General features: G+C 47.3%; 1 protein-coding gene across 1 annotated transcript; it reads left to right on the plus strand.

Moving 5' to 3' along the window:
* Window positions 1-12,209: 12,209 nt before the first annotated feature.
* Window positions 12,210-14,121, plus strand: LOC135823210 (cytochrome P450 4F2-like). The gene has a single exon (XM_065336054.1). The coding sequence runs from the start codon at window positions 12,283-12,285 to the stop codon at window positions 13,816-13,818; it is 1,536 nt and encodes a 511-aa protein (XP_065192126.1). The 5' UTR covers window positions 12,210-12,282; the 3' UTR covers window positions 13,819-14,121.
* The last annotated feature ends 7,730 nt before the right edge of the window (window positions 14,122-21,851 follow it).

Raw genomic sequence — 21,851 nt, forward strand, 5'->3', positions numbered from 1 at the left:
TGGGAAGCAACACTCAACACTTTAAACGAATGGCGAGAAGAAGGACTCATCCCCGAATGGTTTCTGTGTCCGACGTTAGGTACCTTTCTCGATTCTGAAGATGCTGGAGTACAGCACTAGCAGAAACACCACTTAGCAAATCCTCCGAGCGATGGCTCCAGGCCTCGGTGGGAAATTCTGCGTCTGTTTGTTGAGCAGCATCTATGATTTGATGGATTCAGCGGAGAAGCAGCTTCTTCTGTTCCCGATGCAGATGGTGTCAAGGTATTCGCTGCTGTAGCGACCAGTGAAGGAGGAACGGATTTTCATCGCCCTTTCGCTGCTCGGAGCCGACTGCCATCATTGTCCCCCGTCCTAAGCTCTGGGGCGTTGGGAATAAAATAAAATCTTTCGGTCTTACCTCTGCAACAAATCATCTCGCTTTCCATCTACCGGTATCTCTCCCTCACGTACATGTACGTCTTCAGCTGAGCAAAAGTCCATCTAGCAATCGTTTCGCCGACAGGTGGGTTCGCAAAACGAGAAGCTATGGCTGGTGTACTATTTCTTGCTGTCATATCTGGGTATCAAAATGAAATATTGAAAGCAAACTATGCACAAAGGTGTCAGAGTTCCTTTTCTTCATCCGAAAATTTTCTCCGACGGAATGCTAAAATGCAGTAACAGTGGAACTGCATGCATTCCATTCATGCACGTGCAGCACCTGATCACGTAAGCGCGCAACAAGCCTAAAATCCGCGTACTTTGCACATCCCGTGCACTTGACAAGCTAAGCCTGGGCGCATCAATCGCATGCCCTCTCAACTTTTCGAGCGCTTATTTGGCATATCATCTATTCCTTTCTAAGCTCACGCTGTGCGGTGCAGATAGGTCATGTGTCCTTGCCAACTTGCCGCATGTGCATGTGCAGCAGGAAGGCACCACATGTCGACTACTACTTATACTGTACAGCATTGTGTGCTTACATGCATCTACGGCCTTGTGGATGCAATTGAGTCTCACATACATGTACATGAAATATTGCGTGTAGTGCGGCATCAGTTAACATACAGTGGCTAAATATTTTTCTCGCAATAATGACCGTATTCACCACAAGTGTGTTTATGTCCAGAGCCAACTCAAGTCCTGTATTATTTATGACCATGACAACAAGACTTCCGGGCTGAAATTCTTCTATGACAGGCATGAACACTTGCCTTACAATTGTTCGTGATTGTACGAAGTACATATTCGCTGTTGCATCAATTTTGCACCATTTACATTGTAGTGCCACTAGTGGTATCACCTGCATGCGTATTGAGTCAAACAAGGTTACCTCTGTATAATTATGCTTATCGTGGCTATCAAGAGCTTCGATGCAAATTCCCAGCTGACGAATGGTGTCCAGCTTGTGTTCAGCTCAGCTGGCACTCACAACTCATAATAATTGCGTTCTAGACGCCAGATGAGATGTTTCAGTTACAATGTAGACAAAACGTCCGTGTTCAAGAAAGCCGTCACTTCATCTTCTGTCCATCCTCAATAGCACGTTCAAGCAAATACGTCTGAAACACAGTAGCGACAATCCGACAGCGGCGACACACGCCGTCTTCTCCGAATGAGCTTCTACCGTTCTAATTCAGATTCCGGTTCCCCCAAAAATGTCAAAATAAATAATAGATTTCCACCAAGCTCGCTAGAATCTTGCGAAACGTCAACATGCAGGCATTTCAAGTGTTCGAGCGTGCGTAGATTCTGCTCAGCGGCTCAAGAACATTCGCCAAGCGAAAAAAAGTCGATGAGAAAGATGTAATGGTGGACGAAATTACGAAAATCGGAAGAAGGTATTCGACCCAGTTCGACTATCCTGGACTGGATTGGCAACGTCCAACAATCGGATTCGTATTCTATGGGGTCTCATGAGCTAGTGTGCCAAAGGGCGTTTAGTTGGAGCTTCAGTGCATCACCTTCGCCGAAAGAGGCCCTTTCTGAGATTTGGCCGATGGACTACATCTTTTAGTTGTGTAGCTTTCCACTACGTGGTTCGCGGCTGTAGTTATTATGGTGGGAGATCTGCGCCAAGCCAATGCTGGATTGCTCAGGAGCCTGTAGGCGCTCTGCAGAGCCTGCAAGCCATTGCCCATGACAGACCCGCATGGCGAGAGCTATGCATGAGGATTGTGATATCCTGAAAGATCCTGAAACAGTCAAACTCAGGAAATAGCACTATTTTTATCACTCAGGCGGCAATATTCATAATTATAGACATAGACAAAATGCCTGTAGTCTTTGCTGCAAGCAGTGCTCAATACCTCAGAAAGGGGCAGAGCTTACCACACAGGGCAGAACAACAGAGACCAAAAATCCTTCTCGTGACTCCGAGTTCCGTGTTTCAAAAAACACTCATCAGACGATAAACCATAATAATGCTATTCGCTAGTTATATAGGGTGATTGTAATGTAGGCTAAGGCAGTGCCGCAACCACGAAGCTTGAGGAGATAACATCAACGCTGGAACACACTGTGCGTAATATGAGTGCAAGTGTCATGGCTGAGGTATATTGCTATAACCCAGATGGGAGATACATGTAGAGCCGACGTAGGAATTAAATAGGTTTCAGTGGGAGTTGTGTCACGCCAAAGGGCTGGGTAGTTTGTGTCACATAGCAGATACCAGTGTAGATAATGGCGCAATATGCGGTTTTGTAACAGGTTTAATCAAACTTGAAAAGTAAGAGGCCTGGTTGAGCGTGCCTCGACCAGTTATATGCAAAATGTGATAGTATACATGTGGCAATGGCGCCAATGAAGGTGCTAATAGACAGGCGTAAGACGCATGAGGTGCGAGGGAGTGTAAAGTTATAGAGAACAGGGGAAAACTGTTACATCATCCCCCTCCTATGGAGAGGAAGGAGCTTATAACCCAAATGCTCAAGTGGAATAGAGTACAATAAGCGCAGCAAACACGTGCGAGACGAAAAAAGGCTTCGCACTGAAGTAACACAATAAGACGACTGAAACTCCATGCAAATAAAGTGTAATAAGCTCAACAAATGTGTAAGGTGAAACTAGAAGTTCAACTGCAAAACTCAGCGGGCAGAAGCCAAGGTTTTGTACTTCTGAAGTGGAACAATGTCATTACCAGATTCATCCAACAAATAATGTTCAGGCTCCCAAGTGGCATCAGAGTAGCCTTGCCACTTGACTAGGTACTGAAGCTGATTCTGCCGGCGGCGGTGACTGAGAATGTTCTCCACCACATAGCGGGCATGACCATCAAGGTCCGTGATAGGCGGAGGCGTAGGCTGTCTCCTATTAGGAATAGCGTTCTTCTCGTAGGCACGGAGTGCCGACACATTAAATACCGGGTGACAGCGGCTGGTATGAGGCAACTTGAGCTTGTAGGCATTCGGGCCGACCACATGGGTTATAGGAAAGGGGCCAAACCACTTGGGGCGTAATTTATGGGATGGTCGGTCCCGAGCTTCAGGAGTCAGGAGGAAATCCCGGTAGACCATTACCAAATCTCCCACCTTCAGCTTTCCCTCGACCCTTGTCCGAGCGTTCTTCTCGTAGGCACGGAGTGCCGACACATTAAATACCGGGTGACAGCGGCTGGTATGAGGCAACTTGAGCTTGTAGGCATTCGGGCCGACCACATGGGTTATAGGAAAGGGGCCAAACCACTTGGGGCGTAATTTATGGGATGGTCGGTCCCGAGCTTCAGGAGTCAGGAGGAAATCCCGGTAGACCATTACCAAATCTCCCACCTTCAGCTTTCCCTCGACCCTTGTCCGATCTGCATAGAAGGCCTGACGAGCTTGAGCTGCCACTAACGCATCTTGTGAGATCTTGACCGCGTCTTGTCTTGCTTGCAACCAATCAGCTGAATCTCTGCCTCCCTGAATAGGGTTGAGGAAGTCGGGTGGCGCTCTGGGATTTAGACCGTAATTTAAGAAGAACGGTGTGTTTCCTGTAGATGATTGAGTAGCGCTGTTGATAGAAAACTCACAGAGAGGTAGGAGCATATCCCAGTTATCTTGTTTATGATTTACAAAAGCCCTCAGCACATCCTCTACTATTCTGTTTACTCGTTCAGTTAGGCCATCTGTCTGAGGGTGATTGGCAGTACTAAATGCTAGTTTCGTTCCTAAGCGATCAAACAATTCCTGAAAAAATGCTGCCGTAAATCTTGCACGATCACATACAATACTAGAACTCAAACCATGAAGTCGAAATACATGTTGAATATACAGATCAGCACTTCCTTTAGCGTCAATAGTAGAGGAAGTAGGTGCTAAATGTACACACTTTGTCAAGCGGTCTACAAATACATATATAGCATCATGACCTGTATCGGTCCTAGGCAAACCCATGATAAAATCCATCGAGATATCCGCCCACGGCTGACTGGGCACTGGTAAATTCTGCAAGAGACCAGTTTTTAGCTGGCCGCCTTTAACTCGTTGGCAGACGTCACATGACTTGACAAACGCCTTTACATCCAGTCCCATTCTGGGCCAATAGAAATATCTAGCGAGTCTGAAATAGGTGCGATCTCGACCGGGATGCCCCGCAGTCACACAGTCATGGTATTCTTGAAGCAGGGCGAGTCGGAGTTTGCTACTCTTTGGAATGCATAACCTGTTCTGTGGTGAAGATCTGAGATAAAGATAACCGGGTGTTTCATTTAGAAGGTAACGGTCGTGCAGATTGTCATGGCTTGAATTTTTCAGTCTCCTGATAATGGGAGCAAGATCCTTGTCGCACTTGTAACCGCTGACAATTAACTGCGCTAAGTCTGGATTAATCTCTAGGGTATGCTCTATGGCATTCAACTGAATGTTAGGAGGATAGGATGACCCGCCTATTTCAGAATCACTGAACAGATCTGGACGGCGTGAAAGCGGGTCGGCAATGTTTTTCTTTCCTGGTTTGTGAAAGACCGTAAAGTCATAGTCAGCTAAAAACTCTACCCATCTTGCCTCACGCTTGGTGAGAGTCGGTTTGGTTCGTAAATAGACAACACCCATATTATCAGTCATCAGGTCAAAGTGGCGGAATAGATAGATTCTCCAGCACTTTAATGCAAATACCACAGCCAACGTTTCCCTCTCGGCCGCAGTATAGTTGCGTTCTGCAGCTGACAGTTTCCGACTACAATAGGCTACGGGATGCAAATCCATATCTTCTCCCTGCTGCAGGAGCACACCCGCCACGGCAAAGTCACTTGCGTCAGTTTCTACCGTGAAGCTTTTCTCAACATCGGCCAGTTGCAACACTGGCGCCTCGAGTAATGCTGATTTTAGAGACTCGAATGCCTTCTGTCTAGCAGCGCTCCATTCAAAGCGTGAATTTTTTCCGGTGATTTCTTCTAATGGACGAGAGATGGTCGAGTGTCGATCTATGAACCTTCGGAAATAGTTTGCAAAGCCAAGAAACTTCCTCACATCAGTTACTGACGACGGAGTTGGCCATGTTTCCACAGCACTTATCTTCTTGGGATCAGGGGAAATTGATGTGCCGTTGATTTTATGCCCCAAGAAGAGAACTTCTCTCACGCCGAATTCGCATTTAGACTGTTTGCAATACAGCTCACTATTTCTAAGTGTTTCTAGAACTGTTTGAAGATGATGCTGATGATCTTCCCAGGTCTTGCTGAAAACTAGAATGTCATCCAAGAATACTACAACGAATTTTCGGAGATGCGGTTGCAGAATAGAGTTCATGAGTGACTGAAAGGTGGCCGGGGCATTAGTCAGCCCGAATCCCATGACTCTAAATTGGAAGTGGCCGAACGGCGTATTAATGGCCGTCTTAGAAACATCCGAGTCTTGAATTCTGATTTGATTGTACCCCGACCGCAAGTCCAACTTGGAGAAATATGCACTGCCCTGGATCGTGTCGAATAAGTCATCAATATTAGGAAGACAAGCTTTGTTTTTGATCGTAATTCTATTCAATTCTCGCCAATCGCACACCATTCTCAGAGTACCATCCGACTTTTTCACAAAAAACACAGGTGCACCGTATGGCGACTTACTTGGCTCAATGAATCCCTTCTCAAGTAATTCTGACAGCTGTGACTGGAGCTCGTCCATCTCTGGTTTCGGCAGGCGGTAGGCGGGTCGAGACGGTGGTCTGGCTCCATCTTCTATCTGGATTTCATGGTCGACTGGTCTCTTCGGTGGAAGCTCATTCGGCAGCTCGTCTGGAAATAAATCCTGGTACCTCTTGAGCAGGTTCTGGATGTCTTGTTGCTCTGATTCCTGGAGTTGTGGCCCGGAACGATTCTCCTCGTTTGCAGCAGTGACCCATGCAAGAAACCCCTCGGCTCCACTCCTCAGGGCATGACGAGCTTGTCGGCCACTGATAAACATGCTTTCCACAGATGGCCGGTCGGCTGTCGGCGGGTTAGCTGAAGGCAATTTGGCAACAAAGGGCTCACCGTCCAACTGAACTTCGTTCGTACGGAAGTTGATGCTGGGGTTGTTCCTTGTAAGCCACGGCTTGCCAAGAATAGCGTCGTAGCGAGTCAGGGGATACACAGTAAAGTGCTGTTCCTCACTGAAGCCCCCGACTGTCACCCTTAGCGTGCGTGTGGAAATCTGCGGGACCTCGCTGGTCGAGCCGTCCGCCAATGTTACGCTCAGCACTGCTGAGCTTGCATCCGTGTCAAGATGATGCTTTCGAACAAAACTGTCTGCAATGAAGTCATGCGTCGAACCGGAATCTATCAGCATCACTGCACGGCGACCGCCGATCTTTCCCTGTATGCGCAGTAGGTCGTGTTCAGGTTCATTGCCGACGCTGACGTTGCTGACATGACACCTTTCTGCAACGGGACAATTTCCTGCAGCTATGGGTGTCTCCGGCTCCGTAGGCTCCTGGAGAGCAACGTCTTCAACCTCCAGAGCTCCGAACCGGTTAGCGACTGGTACCGGCGTGGGTGCTTGGGTCGTCGCCAGTAAGCGCACCCCCTTTCTTACTGGCGACCAGCGTTTGGGTAGCGCTGTCCACCCTCAGTACAGTCTTTAGCGAGGTGGCCTGGCTTCCTGCAAGCAAAGCAGTGTCCCATTGCTCGCAGTTGGACACGCTCTTTGTCCGTCAGCTTGCGGAGGCCCTGAGTCTGACCACGGAAGCTGGGCACGGAACGCGACTCTCTACTGGCTGGTGGCCCCGACGCCGGCGGCCCTGACGACTGCTCCACGGTGTTTGCTGCCATGACAGCTTGCTCCAGGGTACGTGGATGCTCACGCATGACCTGTCGCTGGATGTGCGGCACTAGACCCCTGACGAACAGCAGCGCTCTGGTGTGGTGGTCGATTTCCGGCACTTGCAGGCTGAGGCGAGTGAAAGCAGCAATGTATGCGTCCAGCGACCCGCGCTGCGCTGCGGAAATTAGTCCCATACGCGATGTTTCCTCGTTATGCCGTGGTCCGTACACATCGCCAAGTGCCGCTTTCAGAGCAGGCCAGTCGGAAAACACTTGGTTAGCTTCCAATGCCGCTATCAACCAAAGACGAGCGTTTCCAGTCAAAAATCCTGCCGCGTAGTCGACCCTCTGTGCCGCATTTGGGAGCGCCAACGACCATAGGGCCATGTCCATTGCAAACGTCCATTCTTTGAATGTAGCGGAATCTCCTCCAAACACAGGCGGCTCTTTCGTAAGGCGGGTTGTTGGCTCCCACGGTTCCGAGTTCGGATGTATCGTTCGGTTTCCTTGGCTAACGCGCTGAGCGGTCTTGATATCGTTTATCAGCCGAACGACGAGTACGAGGAGCGTAAGCAGAGCGACCAGAACACCTGCCAAAAGCAGAGTAGTAACCATCCTCTGCTACCAGTGTAACAGGTTTAATCAAACTTGAAAAGTAAGAGGCCTGGTTGAGCGTGCCTCGACCAGTTATATGCAAAATGTGATAGTATACATGTGGCAATGGCGCCAATGAAGGTGCTAATAGACAGGCGTAAGACGCATGAGGTGCGAGGGAGTGTAAAGTTATAGAGAACAGGGGAAAACTGTTACAGGTTTGGTGTGAGTATGGAAGAGTGAGGGTGTACATGTGGGTGCATGGGAGAGAGACAGATTGTGTGTGTGTGTATATGTGTGTGTGTGTGTATGTGTGTATGTGTGTGTGTGTGTGTGTGTGTGTGTGTGTGTGTGTGTGTGTGTGTGTATGGTTTCGGAGTGCGGGTGGCATTGCAGTCCATCGCTGTGTCCAGTCCAATTCTGCCCCGAATGTTGCCAATGCCACAAGCTCTTCACCTGTACGCCTATGTATTCGGAAACCGTGCTGTACCGCTCACTGTCCCATTTGTGAACGCTGCTGTAAGTCGATCCGGGGCTTTGCTATCCACAACTGCAACCGATCCACCAGGCGCCCAACTGCTGATGAAAGGGACAAGTTCCAATTGCAATGTCAGAATTGCCAGAGGCGTTTCAAAAGGCGAAACGACTTATCCCGTCACCAACGCTCATGTCTCCTCTCGTCTCCGTCTCGCTCAACGAGAAACACGTGACCTACATGGCAGTGTATACCAGGACCAGGACCAGGTGTGTGTGTGTGTGTGTGTGTGTGTGTGTGTGTGTGTGTGTGTGTGTGTGTGTGTGTGTGTGTGTGTGTGCATGATTAGGCCCTTCAGGCTGCGATCCACAAAACATAGGTGTTGAGGCGTTGTTCAAGGTGTATACATTGGTGTTACTGTAGAGAAGAGCAGTTGGGGTCATTCTATAATGATAATACATCGCGCGTAATAAGACATAACAATGAAAATTGTATGCCTGTTCCGCTTCTGTCTCACATTGAGTACCGCGGTAAATAGAGTTTGTGTTACTGAAATACTTCGAAGTAGTCCTTTCCATTTGATCTTATCCATTGCGAGACATCTGGACTGACGTAGGCTATTGGCGGACTTCATCATGACGCCAGCTTGGGCAATGTCCTTGATGGATACTGTTGGCAGCATTGGGGTCATTCTTTTCAAGGAAAAATTCTCTTTAGCGATAAGCGGTTGCCAGCAAGAAGTTTTTTATAAAGAGCTTGCGAAAAACAGTGTACATATGCGGTGCTGCCATACTCAAGAGTAGACTGAATTATAGAGAGGTAGAATAGTCGCTTGCCAAAGATACTGATATTCTGTTTTGAATGCACAAATGCTCCGACTTTCTTGTTAACAGATGTACACACCGCTGCTACTTGGTCTGAAAAGGATAGATGCTTATCAACTAATATTCCTAAATAGCGGGCGGAAGCAGAGGGGGCAATGGGGGTGTCACGACAGAGAACTGCTGTACCAGGTGGCAGCTCTTTACCCGCGCGGCGAAGTATTAAAACCTGGGTCTGAGATGGATGCAACAAAAGTCCTTTCCTTTCAAGATAGCCATCGAGAGCAGCCAGGTCCTCACTCAGTCGAGTAGTTACTGTTTGACACGAATGGCTACATAGGTGTTGCAAATAATAATAATAATAATAATCTTCACTAGTTTGAGGGAAAGACACAAACGGGAAACGTCTGAAGAAAAAATTGACTGTCACCACCAGGACTCGAACCAGGGACCCTCGCTTGTAGCTAGCGATGCTCTAACCACTGAGCTATGGTGTAGTCGTCATCTCAGCAGAGACTGTTCAACATTTTCCTCAGACTTCGTAACTCACACTTCCTGTGAATCCACACAGGCGGGTGGGACGCAGCCCTCACTGTACCCACACACTTCACGTACACTCTAGCACGCGGGGAGCCCCAAGTCATAAACTCTTCACTAGTTTGAGGGAAAGACACAAACGGGAAAAGTCTGAAGAAAAAATTGACTGTCACCACCAGGACTCGAACCAGGGACCCTCGCTTGTAGCTAGCGATGCTCTAACCACTGAGCTATGGCGTAGTCGGCATCCCAGCAGAGACTGTTCAACATGTTCTTCAGACTTCGTATTTTAAACTCACACTTCCTGTGAATCCACACAGGCGGGTGGGACGCAGCCTCACTGTACCCACACACTTCACGTACACTCTAGCACGCGGGGAGCCCCAAGTCATAAAATCTTCACTAGTTTGAGGGAAAGACACAAACGGGAAAAGTATAATAATACTACGGAGCATCAGCAAATCGAATTTTCGATTTGATTAGGGGTCGTCCATAAATATCGAACTTTTTTCACAAAACGTTTCGTTATGGGGTGGGAGGGGGTTGACCAATTTCGTTTCAGAAAACATTGATTCATGTACATGGCTGTTGTATATGCATGTATGTCAACATTTTTTACGTTCTGAGGGGGAGGGAGGGAGGGGTTGAGTCTAAACTAAAATAATTCGTTTGGTGAAAAAAGTTCGATATTTACGGACGGCCCCTTATTCGAATGGCAAAAAGAAAATCAGAGAGAAAATTCGAATGAAAAAGAGGTTCAGCATAGCTGTCCAGTATTTTCGAATCGAGTTTTTTTTTAGCTTGAGCAGTTGAGGACTGGGATTTTGAGATGTGCAATGGCTGCGTTTGTTGCAGAGCAAGTCGATTTGTTGGATTCGCTTCTCTTCCTTGAGTTCGCTGAAGGTCACCTGGACCGAACGGAGTTGCTGCTGTTTCTCATTGCCTTTGGGGATGACGCGAAGCGGCGGATGCTTCATCCGATTCAGGCTATTGGCGATAGGATCTCTCTTGGAGACCCCTTGAAAAGGCGGATCTCGGTCGAGCTCCTCCGCTACCCCTTGCATATCAGGAGACCCGCGGACGAATAGCTGAGGGTGGGCCCTACACTGCCTCAGCAGAATGAGATCCATGGTAAGGTCGAACCTCAAATATTTGGCACACTTTGAGTTGCCTGCGGGGAACTCACGACGCAGATGCCGAGACAACGCCAGCAGGGCTACTGCAGTACTGGGAGCAGGAGGCATACCGGGGCTGGTAGTTGGTGACGAAGCCATGATTCCAGGATACTTGAAATGAAACAAAAAGCACACTAGTCTTGACAAAACTTTTCACAGTTCGAGAGAGAGAGGAAAGCGTCAAGAAGTCCGGTTCGACTGTGCCTTGTGCACTGACATGTACAACTACGACTACAAGTACTTCAGTCTTTAGTAAGAACTAGTACTAGCTACACTGACTGTACATGCGCAAGTGTGAGTACATGTACTATAATACTAGAGCACGCGCGGAGCATTCGAAAAGTATTCGAAAAGTATTTTCTGTTTGCGGGCATTTTTCAGTCGAACAAAGCCCTAGTTTCGACTGATTGAGGGCTTTTCGTGACGATTCTCGAATTTCACTCGAATATTCGATTTGCTGATGCTCCGTATTAACTGTTTTCATTCAGATACGTTTTGAAAGTAACAGTTAGTTGATTCAGCTCAGGCGACAGGGCCAAATACTAGGGACTTCAATTGAAAAATCAAATTCGCGAGTTTTGCATAAAACGCTAGTTTTTCTAAACCGGGAAGAATCGAGAAACAACCTGTGAAAATTTGAACCCAAAATTCCAAGGCAATCTAGAGTTATAGTCGATTGAAGATATGAAAACGGGGGAGAAAGTAGTCACAGAAGTACATGTAAATGCAAGTATGTATGGGAGCCGTGTGGTTTCCGTCCAGCACTGCACTATCTGGTGCATATGGCGATACAGGATGTGTGCATGCATGCAGTGTGCACGCATGCCGTGCGCGCCGTCACTTGCACAAGTCACACGTTTTCACCGTCACTGCTTCTACCATGTTCCATGCCAGTGTGCGCGCAGTTCACTCGATTTTTTCGTCTACCACCAGGAAATCGCCGTGGGCTGGTTTCTGTGATCATTTTCCTTCTACGGCGATAAAGCGCGAGCCTCAATGTTGTAGAATCCTCTTGGTTTAGGCTAATTCGAGGCCGCTGAACACGAAAATCGGGTGTTCCTCGCGAAGCCGAGTACGGATCTGGTCGAAATAGTACTTCGAAGTGCACCCGCGCCAAGCGCGGAAAGGTAATGACCTCAGCTACCTAAAAATAGCATCGACAAGGCCGAAAAGGCCGCGGGGGCGCGGGCGCGGGAGAAGATACTTGGGCCGCGAACTGCATCTCGTCCTCGAACTGCAGCCACGAGGCGCCCATTCACTTTGTACTACAGGCGAGCTGTGACTGCACTTTTCGCTTTTCAGTGACCGGAACTGAACTCCCTACAAATACGACTTTGTTTGCTTCGCACAGTCAGTGGCCCATGTGGCAGGGGTGACCTGTGTATCTCGCTTGCGCCCTTTACTGGCTTTAGTTTCGAGTAGTGCAATAATCATAAAATTCGTTCTTTACTTCTGTGACAACGCAAATGCTTGGAGCTCCTCAGAATGGTGACCGCTAGTCTTTTGAGAATCTCAGCCATAGGTGGTTTATCTCTGTTGACAGTGCTGTTGGCGAAGCTCTTACATACCACTGTGCACTGGTGGCTACGCTGCCACCAGCTGAAGCGGCTCGTGCCAGAACCAGCCAAATCCCACTGGCTGCGTGGCCATCAGCCACCTGCCGGACCGCATGCCAAATCAACGTACATTAGCTACACGCGAACGTGTCCGCGTATGTTTTTCTACCTTGCAGGACCTGTTGCGGAAACTGTGTGTGTACATCACCCTGATGTGATCAGTGAGGTGTTACAGCTGGATCCACCGAAAATTGAACTGTTTGGTAACCTGTTTCGTACATGGCTTGGAGACGGCCTACTCTCACTCACGGGGAAACGATATGACAGAGCGCACAAGATGATTGCGACCGGATTCAACCCAGAGATGCGACGGCAGTATGTTGGTGTGTTTAAGGAGGCGGCCAGTGTCATGCTGGATCTCTGGGAGGAGCATGGAATCGGACGCAGCATAGAAATGGGCGGATACTTCAACATGCTGACGTTCGACATGGTACTGCGCTGCACTATGGGTGCGGAGACAAATTGTCAAACTCACACGGATCCAGATGTACCTGTACTCCGCTATAGCAATGCTCTACACGACATCATCACGCTAACATTCCAACGCTTCACCCAACCATGGTTGTATCTGGACTTCGTGTTCCTGAACTCTCCTGCGGGTTGGCGCTTTAAGAAGCTCCTGACCCAGACACGCCCATTTGCTGAGCAATTGATCAACGAACGCCGTGCTTTAATGAAAGAGAAATCTGAAAGCAACGGCATAACGGCAGACTTTGACGAACATCCACATGACATGCTAGATATCTTGTTGACGTCTACTGATGAGCAAAGCATGAATCTGAGTAATGCTGACATCATGGCTCATGTGGAAACACTGCTTGCTGTCGGTCACCACACTACCTCCTATACGCTACATTGGGCAATGCACTATCTCAGCCAACATCAGCACGTACAGGAGCGGTGTCGTCAAGAAGTGCACACAGTGCTGGAGGCATGCGGTGGTATCGATGAGCTTGCATCCCAGCACCTCACCAAACTAGTCTACCTCAACCAGACTCTCCTGGAAATACTGAGAGTGACTGTTACAGGCGGAAATCTGTCAAGGGAATTCCCCAATGGCTGTACGGTTGACGGCATCACGTTCCCTGCTGGCACAAGATTCCTTATGAATGTTCTTGGTCTTCACCACAACGAGCAGGTCTGGACCGACCCCGAGACATTCGACCCGGATCGCTTTGCCCCGGGAGCTCAACCCCGGTCACGCTTTGCATTTCTACCATTCGGATATGGCCGGCACATGTGCATAGGCAAGAGCTTCACAATGGATGAGATGAAGGTGACCCTGAGTATGATTCTGGCCCGTTTTCGCCTCATGCCCGACCCCGACGCCACATTGCCCGTGTGGAAGGAGTCCATTGTTGCTCAACCGGATCCTGATGTGCGAATTCTGCTTGAAGCTGTGTAAGTGAATATGCCGACTGAGTTAAATTCTATAGAAAAGAAAAAAATTCTGATGACATTAGGTCACCCAGAATTAATTCGTTGTTTCGGGTCACCCGACCGACCGTCTTTTTTCACCCGACCGCAAAATGTTTTTTTTATAGTGCATGCAAATGTACATGACTGTACTAACACTTCCTCCCTGCCGCGATTCGCACCATATCCCTACCTGCTGCATTTCGCTCCGCTATCTTCACGTGGCTAGAGCACCCTGTAAGAAGACCATAGGTCTGTGGGACTGCCCTAGTAAAATATGAATAAATAATAATAATAATAATAATAATAATAATAATAACATGTACACACGCGCCTAATAATAGCTAGCAAGTAGCAGTCCAGACATCGACCTCAGAAGCAGCCAAATAAAATAACAGGATGAAGCGCTTGGTGACGATGTTGTCTTTCGATCCGCAATCGGTCCTGAAACAGCATCAGCTCCGCCACTGCGTCGCTCTTTGACAGACGTTTTCAAGGTGAGAGTTACTCCTCAGACTCGTTTACCAGCGAGGCCAAGGTCTGGTCCTGGAGGGGACCTGGGTCTGATGGGACAATGACTGCGCTGGATCGTCTACAGTCATGATTTGATCGACTGGCTTGATGGACAAAAGCTACTCGATATACACAAGTGTACATGTATGCACATACATGTACATGGCAGTAACCAAAATAAAAAATAAAATAAAATAAAAAATAAACCCGACCGACCGACCCTGGTACGGATGAGTGAAGTGACCCGAAACAACGAATTAATTCTAGGTGGCCTTATAGTATTTTCCCATAGAATGCATTACTCCAGTGTGAAGGTTTGTTGCTGTATCCTAAAACTTGAATGTAGCCATACCATAGCCTCTCTTCTCCATTGTCACCGATTCTCATTTGTGGCACGGATTTAAAAAGCAGAATAATGTTTCTAGTCAATTCAGTGCATTCACCCCAATGTATTTGACTTACTTTACAGCACTGATTATAATCAAAGTTTCTCACTATCCTAACATTCTCACCTTTCTTAGCTTGTCCGTAGAGATTGTTCAGTCTCAGTGACGTTGCTAGCCAGCTACATGTACGTGTACGTGTGCACGCGTCAAGCAGCCCTTGATGCAGATCTGCACACCAGCTTAGCTTTTGTCCATACCCTCGCACTTGCCCCCCCCCCCCCCACCCCCCAGCAATACCAGTCGTGACTCCTAGCCTGTTTGAAGCAAATGGCCATGGTCCACTGTCCACTACTAGAGTATTATCCTATCATTACTATCCTATCCTAGGGACTGAAAGTGACAGCGAATAAAAGTTTTAAAGGTAAATTATCGTGTCCGTTCCCGAGACAACTCATGACGGCCACTAACACCCGGTGAACTCAGCTGCAGATGTAATGCCTAACCGACGTAGTAACCGTGGGGGGGGGGGGGATACATGTATGTATACTATGTATACTTTGAAGTATGCGTGCCCGGGGTTTTCATTTTAAATACGGAACACTTTCATGCACGATCAGGTTTACTCCGGTATGGATTTGTTAACTCTAAGTTATAATGCCGCTGATTATGCATGGCGACTTCATAATGCGCAACATAATCCCACTATTCGACCAGGTTCGTGACAGGCTTTGGCAGGGCAATGTACAGAAATGTACTTCGCTGCACGTACAAGTACCTCCATTACATGTACATGTACCTCTATCAGCCGGGCTCTCAGTGATGTGAGTGTGGAGTGTGAAATCCAACTTTCGTCTCTATGTCCAATGATATACAATATAGCTCTGTGTATCTCACCCATGGGGTACATGCGAGCTGTTATTAATATTATTATTATTTGGGCTCAAATCAACTCACACTAAACCACTCTCTCTCTATCATTTACAAAACAGGTATCATGCCTATAATTATTGAATTCATGTATGCATGCATTGCTGTAAGCCCAGCTGCCTTCGTGATCTCGGCAGCTATGCCCGCGACAGAAAACAATGGAGTAACATCTGCTCAGCCATTTAGTCTAGTACTGCTCTTCTTAAATTTGACCTTTATTACAAGGCTCTTCTTTTCTTTTTCATTTCGTTCTCACACTCTCACACACACATGCTCACAGTTAATTCTACCGTCGTGAGTCCCATTCGGGACGGATACAAGAATAATAATAATAATAATAATAATAATAATAATAATAATAATAATTCAAAGGATCAGTCGGGGAAGTGAACTGCCTGAAAAGAGAAAAAAACGCCAGACCCACCAGGACTCGAACCTGGGACCCTGCTTGTCATGAGCAATGCTCTAACCACTGAGCTATGGGATCAGGCTGAACCTAGAAGGCGCTGACAAGTTTTTCACTCCAAAGGCAGCTCACAACACGTGCCACACATACTGATGGCACTTGGGTCTTTTACCCTCCCCCAGGGGACCAATCACGGTCAGTTTCTGGAAACTACCAGAGGTGAAAGAAAGTTATTAAATTTGGAAAGGATTGGGAGAACTTCAAATTCAAAGGATCAGTCGGGGAAGTGAACTGCCTGAAAAGAGAAAAAAACGCCAGACCCACCAGGACTCGAACCTGGGACCCTGCTTGTCATGAGCAATGCTCTAACCACTGAGCTATGGGACCAGGCTGAACCTAGAAGGCGCTGACAAGTTTTTCACTCCAAAGGCAGCTCACAACACGTGCCACACATACTGATGGCACTTGGGTCTTTTTCCCTCCCCCAGGGGACCAACCACGGTCAGTTTCTGGAAACTACCAGAGGTGAAAGAAAGTGATTAAATTTGGAAAGGATTGGGAGAACTTCAAATTCAAAGGATCAGTCGGGGAAGTGAACTGCCTGAAAAGAGAAAAAAACGCCAGACCCACCAGGACTTTTCAGCGTTTCAGGCAGTTCACTTCCCCGACTGATCCTTTGAATTTGAAGTTCTCCCAATCCTTTCCAAATTTAATCACTTTCTTTCACCTCTAGTAGTTTCCAGAAACTGACCGTGGTTGGTCCCCTGGGGGAGGGAAAAAGACCCAAGTGCCATCAGTATGTGTGGCACGTGTTGTGAGCTGCCTTTGGAGTGAAAAACTTGTCAGCGCCTTCTAGGTTCAGCCTGGTCCCATAGCTCAGTGGTTAGAGCATTGCTCATGACAAGGAGGGTCCCAGGTTCGAGTCCTGGTGGGTCTGGCGTTTTTTTCTCTTTTCAGGCAGTTCACTTCCCCGACTGATCCTTTGAATTTGAAGTTCTCCCAATCCTTTCCAAATAATAATAATAATAATAATTTGAAACTCGGATGTTGAGCCATAAATAAATGTGGAAGAGAAAAAGACATATGGATACGAGTTAAGAGTAACTCTCCATCACTGTAACATGATACTATATACAGTCAGAAAGTGCAATAACTAGGCACAAAACTGACAGAGTACTGAAACATTCGACGTCCTGACACCTAGCTTTAACACATCTCCGTAGCGCTAACCGACAGCCTTCCAACTTGGAAGGTTCAAGGTTATGGAAAAGACCAAAGAGGGGAAGGCAAGCGCAACGAAAACGAGTAAAAGCCACAGTCCCAACGGAACAAAGAATGTCGATTGTTACTGGACGATGACGAGACCAGTACGATATTTGACAAAGCGGTCTAACTACAATTCGAAGCAGCAAAGCAGCACACCACCCAACTTGGGTGGGTCATAAATATCAAAGATAAGTAAAGAAAGGGAAGCTTTGCGAAAACGAATTGTACAAGGCGAAAGCCAAACTCCTACAGTACTCCTCATGCATGACATTGTGATGGACTAGTTGACTACAAAACAAGTTGTTTCACACGACGTACGTTTCGCCGTATGGTTCGTGACGGCTCATCAGGTGTGCAATTTGAAACTCGGATGTTGAGCCATAAATAAATGTGGAAGAGAAAAAGACATATGGATAAGAGTTAAGAGTAACTCTCCATCACTGTAACATGATACTATATACAGTCAGAAAGTGAAATAACTAGGCACAAAACTGACAGAGTACTGAAACATTCGACGTCCTGACACCTAGCTTTAACACATCTCCGTAGCGCTAACCGACAGCCTTCCAACTTGGAAGGTTCAAGGTTATGGAAAAGACCAAAGAGGGGAAGGCAAGCGCAACGAAAACGAGCAAAAGCCACAGTCCCAACGGAACAAAGAATGTCGATTGTTACTGGTCAAATATCGTACTGGTCTCGTCATCGTCCAGTAACAATCGACATTCTTTGTTCCGTTGGGACTGTGGCTTTTGCTCGTTTTCGTTGCGCTTGCCTTCCCCTCTTTGGTCTTTTCCATAACCTTGAACCTTCCAAGTTGGAAGGCTGTCGGTTAGCGCTACGGAGATGTGTTAAAGCTAGGTGTCAGGACGTCGAATGTTTCAGTACTCTGTCAGTTTTGTGCCTAGTTATTGCACTTTCTGACTGTATATAGTATCATGTTACAGTGATGGAGAGCTACTCTTAACTCGTATCCATATGTCTTTTTCTCTTCCACAATAATAATAATAATAATAATAATAATAATAATAATAATTGCTGTCGCCCCGCTCTCAATCATAGCCCTTGACCGTCTTCAGCGAATCCAGCACAAGACGGCCAGAATTCGGCTCCGTCTCCCCCTCTTCACTCCTCTGAATCATTCAGCACTGCTCCATCGGCTCAAATGGCCGACATTGTACATGTATAGCCTTCGACACACACGCACTTGGCACATTCCACCCACCAGAACTGACCGCTGTAAAGACTCCCCACTGTACAAGTCCCTAGAATACTACTATTTGCCATTAGCCATGTCTCCCCCCTCCGCCACCCTACACAGTGGGTCCATTGGTATTAGGCATCTGTCTGTTTTGGTTTCTCCACTATAAATAAAAGAATACTACTACTACTACTACTACTACTACTACTACTACTACAACGCCCTCCCTGTTAGTACTCTTGACATTCCCTCCCGGTCTGCTTTGTTGTTGTAGAAGTTTATTTAACGTCGCACCACAAACAGGCGATTTCGCCTCCTTTGATACATGTGGACGACAGAAGGAATGAGAGAGAGAGAGGGGGGGGGGGGGACAGAAGTACGGAGAGAGGAAAGGTAGAAACAAATAAGCAAATCAAACTCAGGGCTACACCAAAGCAAAAAACGGAATGGGAACATACTATATACAAAATAGCTGCATACATATATTGCAAAACACGTTTACTATTCTTCAGTCCGCTATACCACAGAAACACACTAGCCGAAAAGCATTTAAACGGAGCCATGATGCGCTTTTCGCAGGGCACAGGACTGAAGGTGGCTGGGCTCGGAACGGAGATCAGGCGGGAGCTGGTTCCACAGGACTGCGCCGATGAACTGCATGGTCGCTCGACACGCAGGACCGGGCCAAAATGGTACTCGAACGAGGTGATGTGCTGCTCCCCGAGTGCGGTGACAAGTAACTCTCACGAAGAAGCTGGTGAAGAGGGAGCTAGCTCGGGAGAACAGACAACGACGGACAAAGATGAGGAGCTTAATGTTAATTAAACATGTCCTCCAGGGTGGTGAGGGGAGACAAGCAACAAGAAATCTACTCACTGCTGATCAACTCAATCTGCTCCTCCAGCAATCAACCTCTCCCATACTTGTAAAATTCAAAGTGACGTAAATTACTTTCCAACTGCATAACCCGCAGCCCCACCCACAGCATCTCACCTACTCATAAACTTATCTCTTATTGGCGATGGTGCCATCGTGAGAATAAAGAATTCAAAACAATTCAAACAGGCAATCGTCAGAAAACTAATACCGGATAAACAGCTAAGATCCGATTATATGCAGCATTGTTACAGAGGCAGCGATGTGTACGTTTGCAAGCAAGAGTGAGGAATTCCATACATGGATTGAGTGTACAATGGACATGTATAGGCAGATTATGTCAATACTGTGAAACGTCGTTAAGAAGAACACTGATAAGACAAACTTTCGCTCAAGAAGAACTAGAATTCAAGCGCTATTGGATTCATCACTGTGTATTCACTGGGTAAGACATAATGGATAAAAATAATTCCCGTTATTGCGAGCAAATACCGCCGGTCCCTTGTTGTTCGTCCTGAAGAGGTTCGACTGTACTGTGGAATCGTATAGCTTTGAGCTCACCTGCTCCACTACAGTTCGCAGCAAAATCCCATTGTCTTGCCCATTCTCGTTTCACAACTTGCTTAGCTGAGTATGACGGCGATCGTGCTGCCTAGCTTGCATTGATTTGATTTCATGTTGACAGTTCGTTCGTAACATCCAGGCTTGCGGTTGATTTTCACTGGAAATGGATTTAAAAATACACTGCCTGTCAAGTCGTTGTCACGTCACTGCCTGTCATCATTGCGGACTGCAACGGACCTGACAGACTGACAGCTTCTCCCAGAACAAAATGAATTACAGCATAATAATAGTTGTGCCAAAACATACTATTACTACGTGGTAGTCGCGTTTTGGACTTGAATGGTCAGATCCGCATGGATTGCTTGAGGACGTTGTCGATAGCACTACGTAATGACGTGTGTGTTAAAGGGGAAGTTAAGGCAAAAATCAAAATTTCACCAGTTGTAGTCTTCGGGGTGCTGAGTCGAATGGTCGTGGTCCGAGGAAGCTGAGACGCTCCCTTCCTACTTTAATCCCAATCGAACTCGCGCACTTCCACCGAAACTGGGTGACTGCGCCCTACTAGATGGGGATTTGTATGTAAAATGTCACTAAAAGCGCCATTTCGTTCTTATAAAAGCATGGATGACCGCGATTGGCCCATATGTTGTAGTCTTTTGGACGCTAAGTCGATTGGTTTTGGTCCGAAAAGGCTGCGATACAGCGTTCCTCCTTTATTCCCAATCGAACATGGTTGAACAAGCGGTCACGTGCTCCTGGGTGCCCAATCACCTGGTCACCACGCCAGCAGCCGACAACTTTCACACCAAGGTTCAACTCGAGTTCAACTCGAGTGACAGGACTGCACCCAAAAAAAAAAAGGTCAAACAGGCTAGTAAGTTGTACCCTGCAGGCACGGTGACCAGGTGACTGGTGTACGCAGGAGCACGTGACCGCTTGTTCAACCATGTTCGATTGGGAATAAAGGAGGAACGCTGCATCGCAGCCTTTTCGGACCAATGGCGCTTTTAGTGACATTTTGCATACAAATCCCCATCTAGTAGGGCGCAGTCACCCAGTTTCGGTGGAAGTGCGCGAGTTCGATTGGGATTCAAGCAGGAAGGGAGCGTCTCAGCTTTCTCGGACCAAGACCATTCGACTCAGCACCCCGAAGACTACAACTGGTGAAATTTTAATTTTTGCCTTAACTTCCCCTTTAACCTGGGCAATGTACCCATATTGGCCATACAGTCATCCATCTGATTCTCGCTTACCCCTTTGATTGTGACTTGGGTGTAGGGTGATATGACTGTACGATGATGTCGGGTGATACAGTAACAGAACGTTTGAGAAGTTCGCCTATGGCTTTCGTCACTGGTGTCATCGTGTGCCAGTCTCACTTCTGATTTCTAGCCTTGCTGTCATGCTTGTCAGTTGGGGTGAGCACTCACCCAAAGTAATGTTCCGAACCGATCGCCACAGTGCAGCCGCAATCTTTCTTGTCGCACAATATACCACTGCATGCGCAGCATAACGTTATACCGGAGTGGTAGACACCATGCGACATCCAGCACATGAGAACTTAGCCCCCACTACGACTTTCAAAGTAGTGAATGCTGGTTTGAGCCAGCAAAGACTCGCATATTGACCAGTTCGGAGCAAATAAGTGACCAACACTGCTTCCAATTTCGTTCTCCTTCGAAGTACCGCCTTGAGTTTGTGGTTGTAAGAAGAGAGCTTCTAGCACTTTGAAGATTAGATTCACGTAATCGTTAAGGGCAAAAGGATAGGCTTAGAACTATCGCACTCACTAGTTTGATTTTCACTAACCGACAGCGACGGGCGATATGGGTGAACTGCTGGCCATTGTCTGCGTGATCGTGTTCATCGTGGCTCAGGCGTTCCAA

This window comes from Sycon ciliatum, chromosome 8 (genome assembly GCF_964019385.1).
Source record: "Sycon ciliatum chromosome 8, ocSycCili1.1, whole genome shotgun sequence".
Lineage (NCBI taxonomy): Eukaryota > Metazoa > Porifera > Calcarea > Leucosolenida > Sycettidae > Sycon > Sycon ciliatum.

What these genes read in the sequence shown, in the direction of transcription:
- LOC135823210 (XM_065336054.1), top strand. Translation starts at nt 12,283, where the DNA reads ATGGTGACCGCTAGTCTTTTGAGAATCTCAGCCATAGGTGGTTTATCT.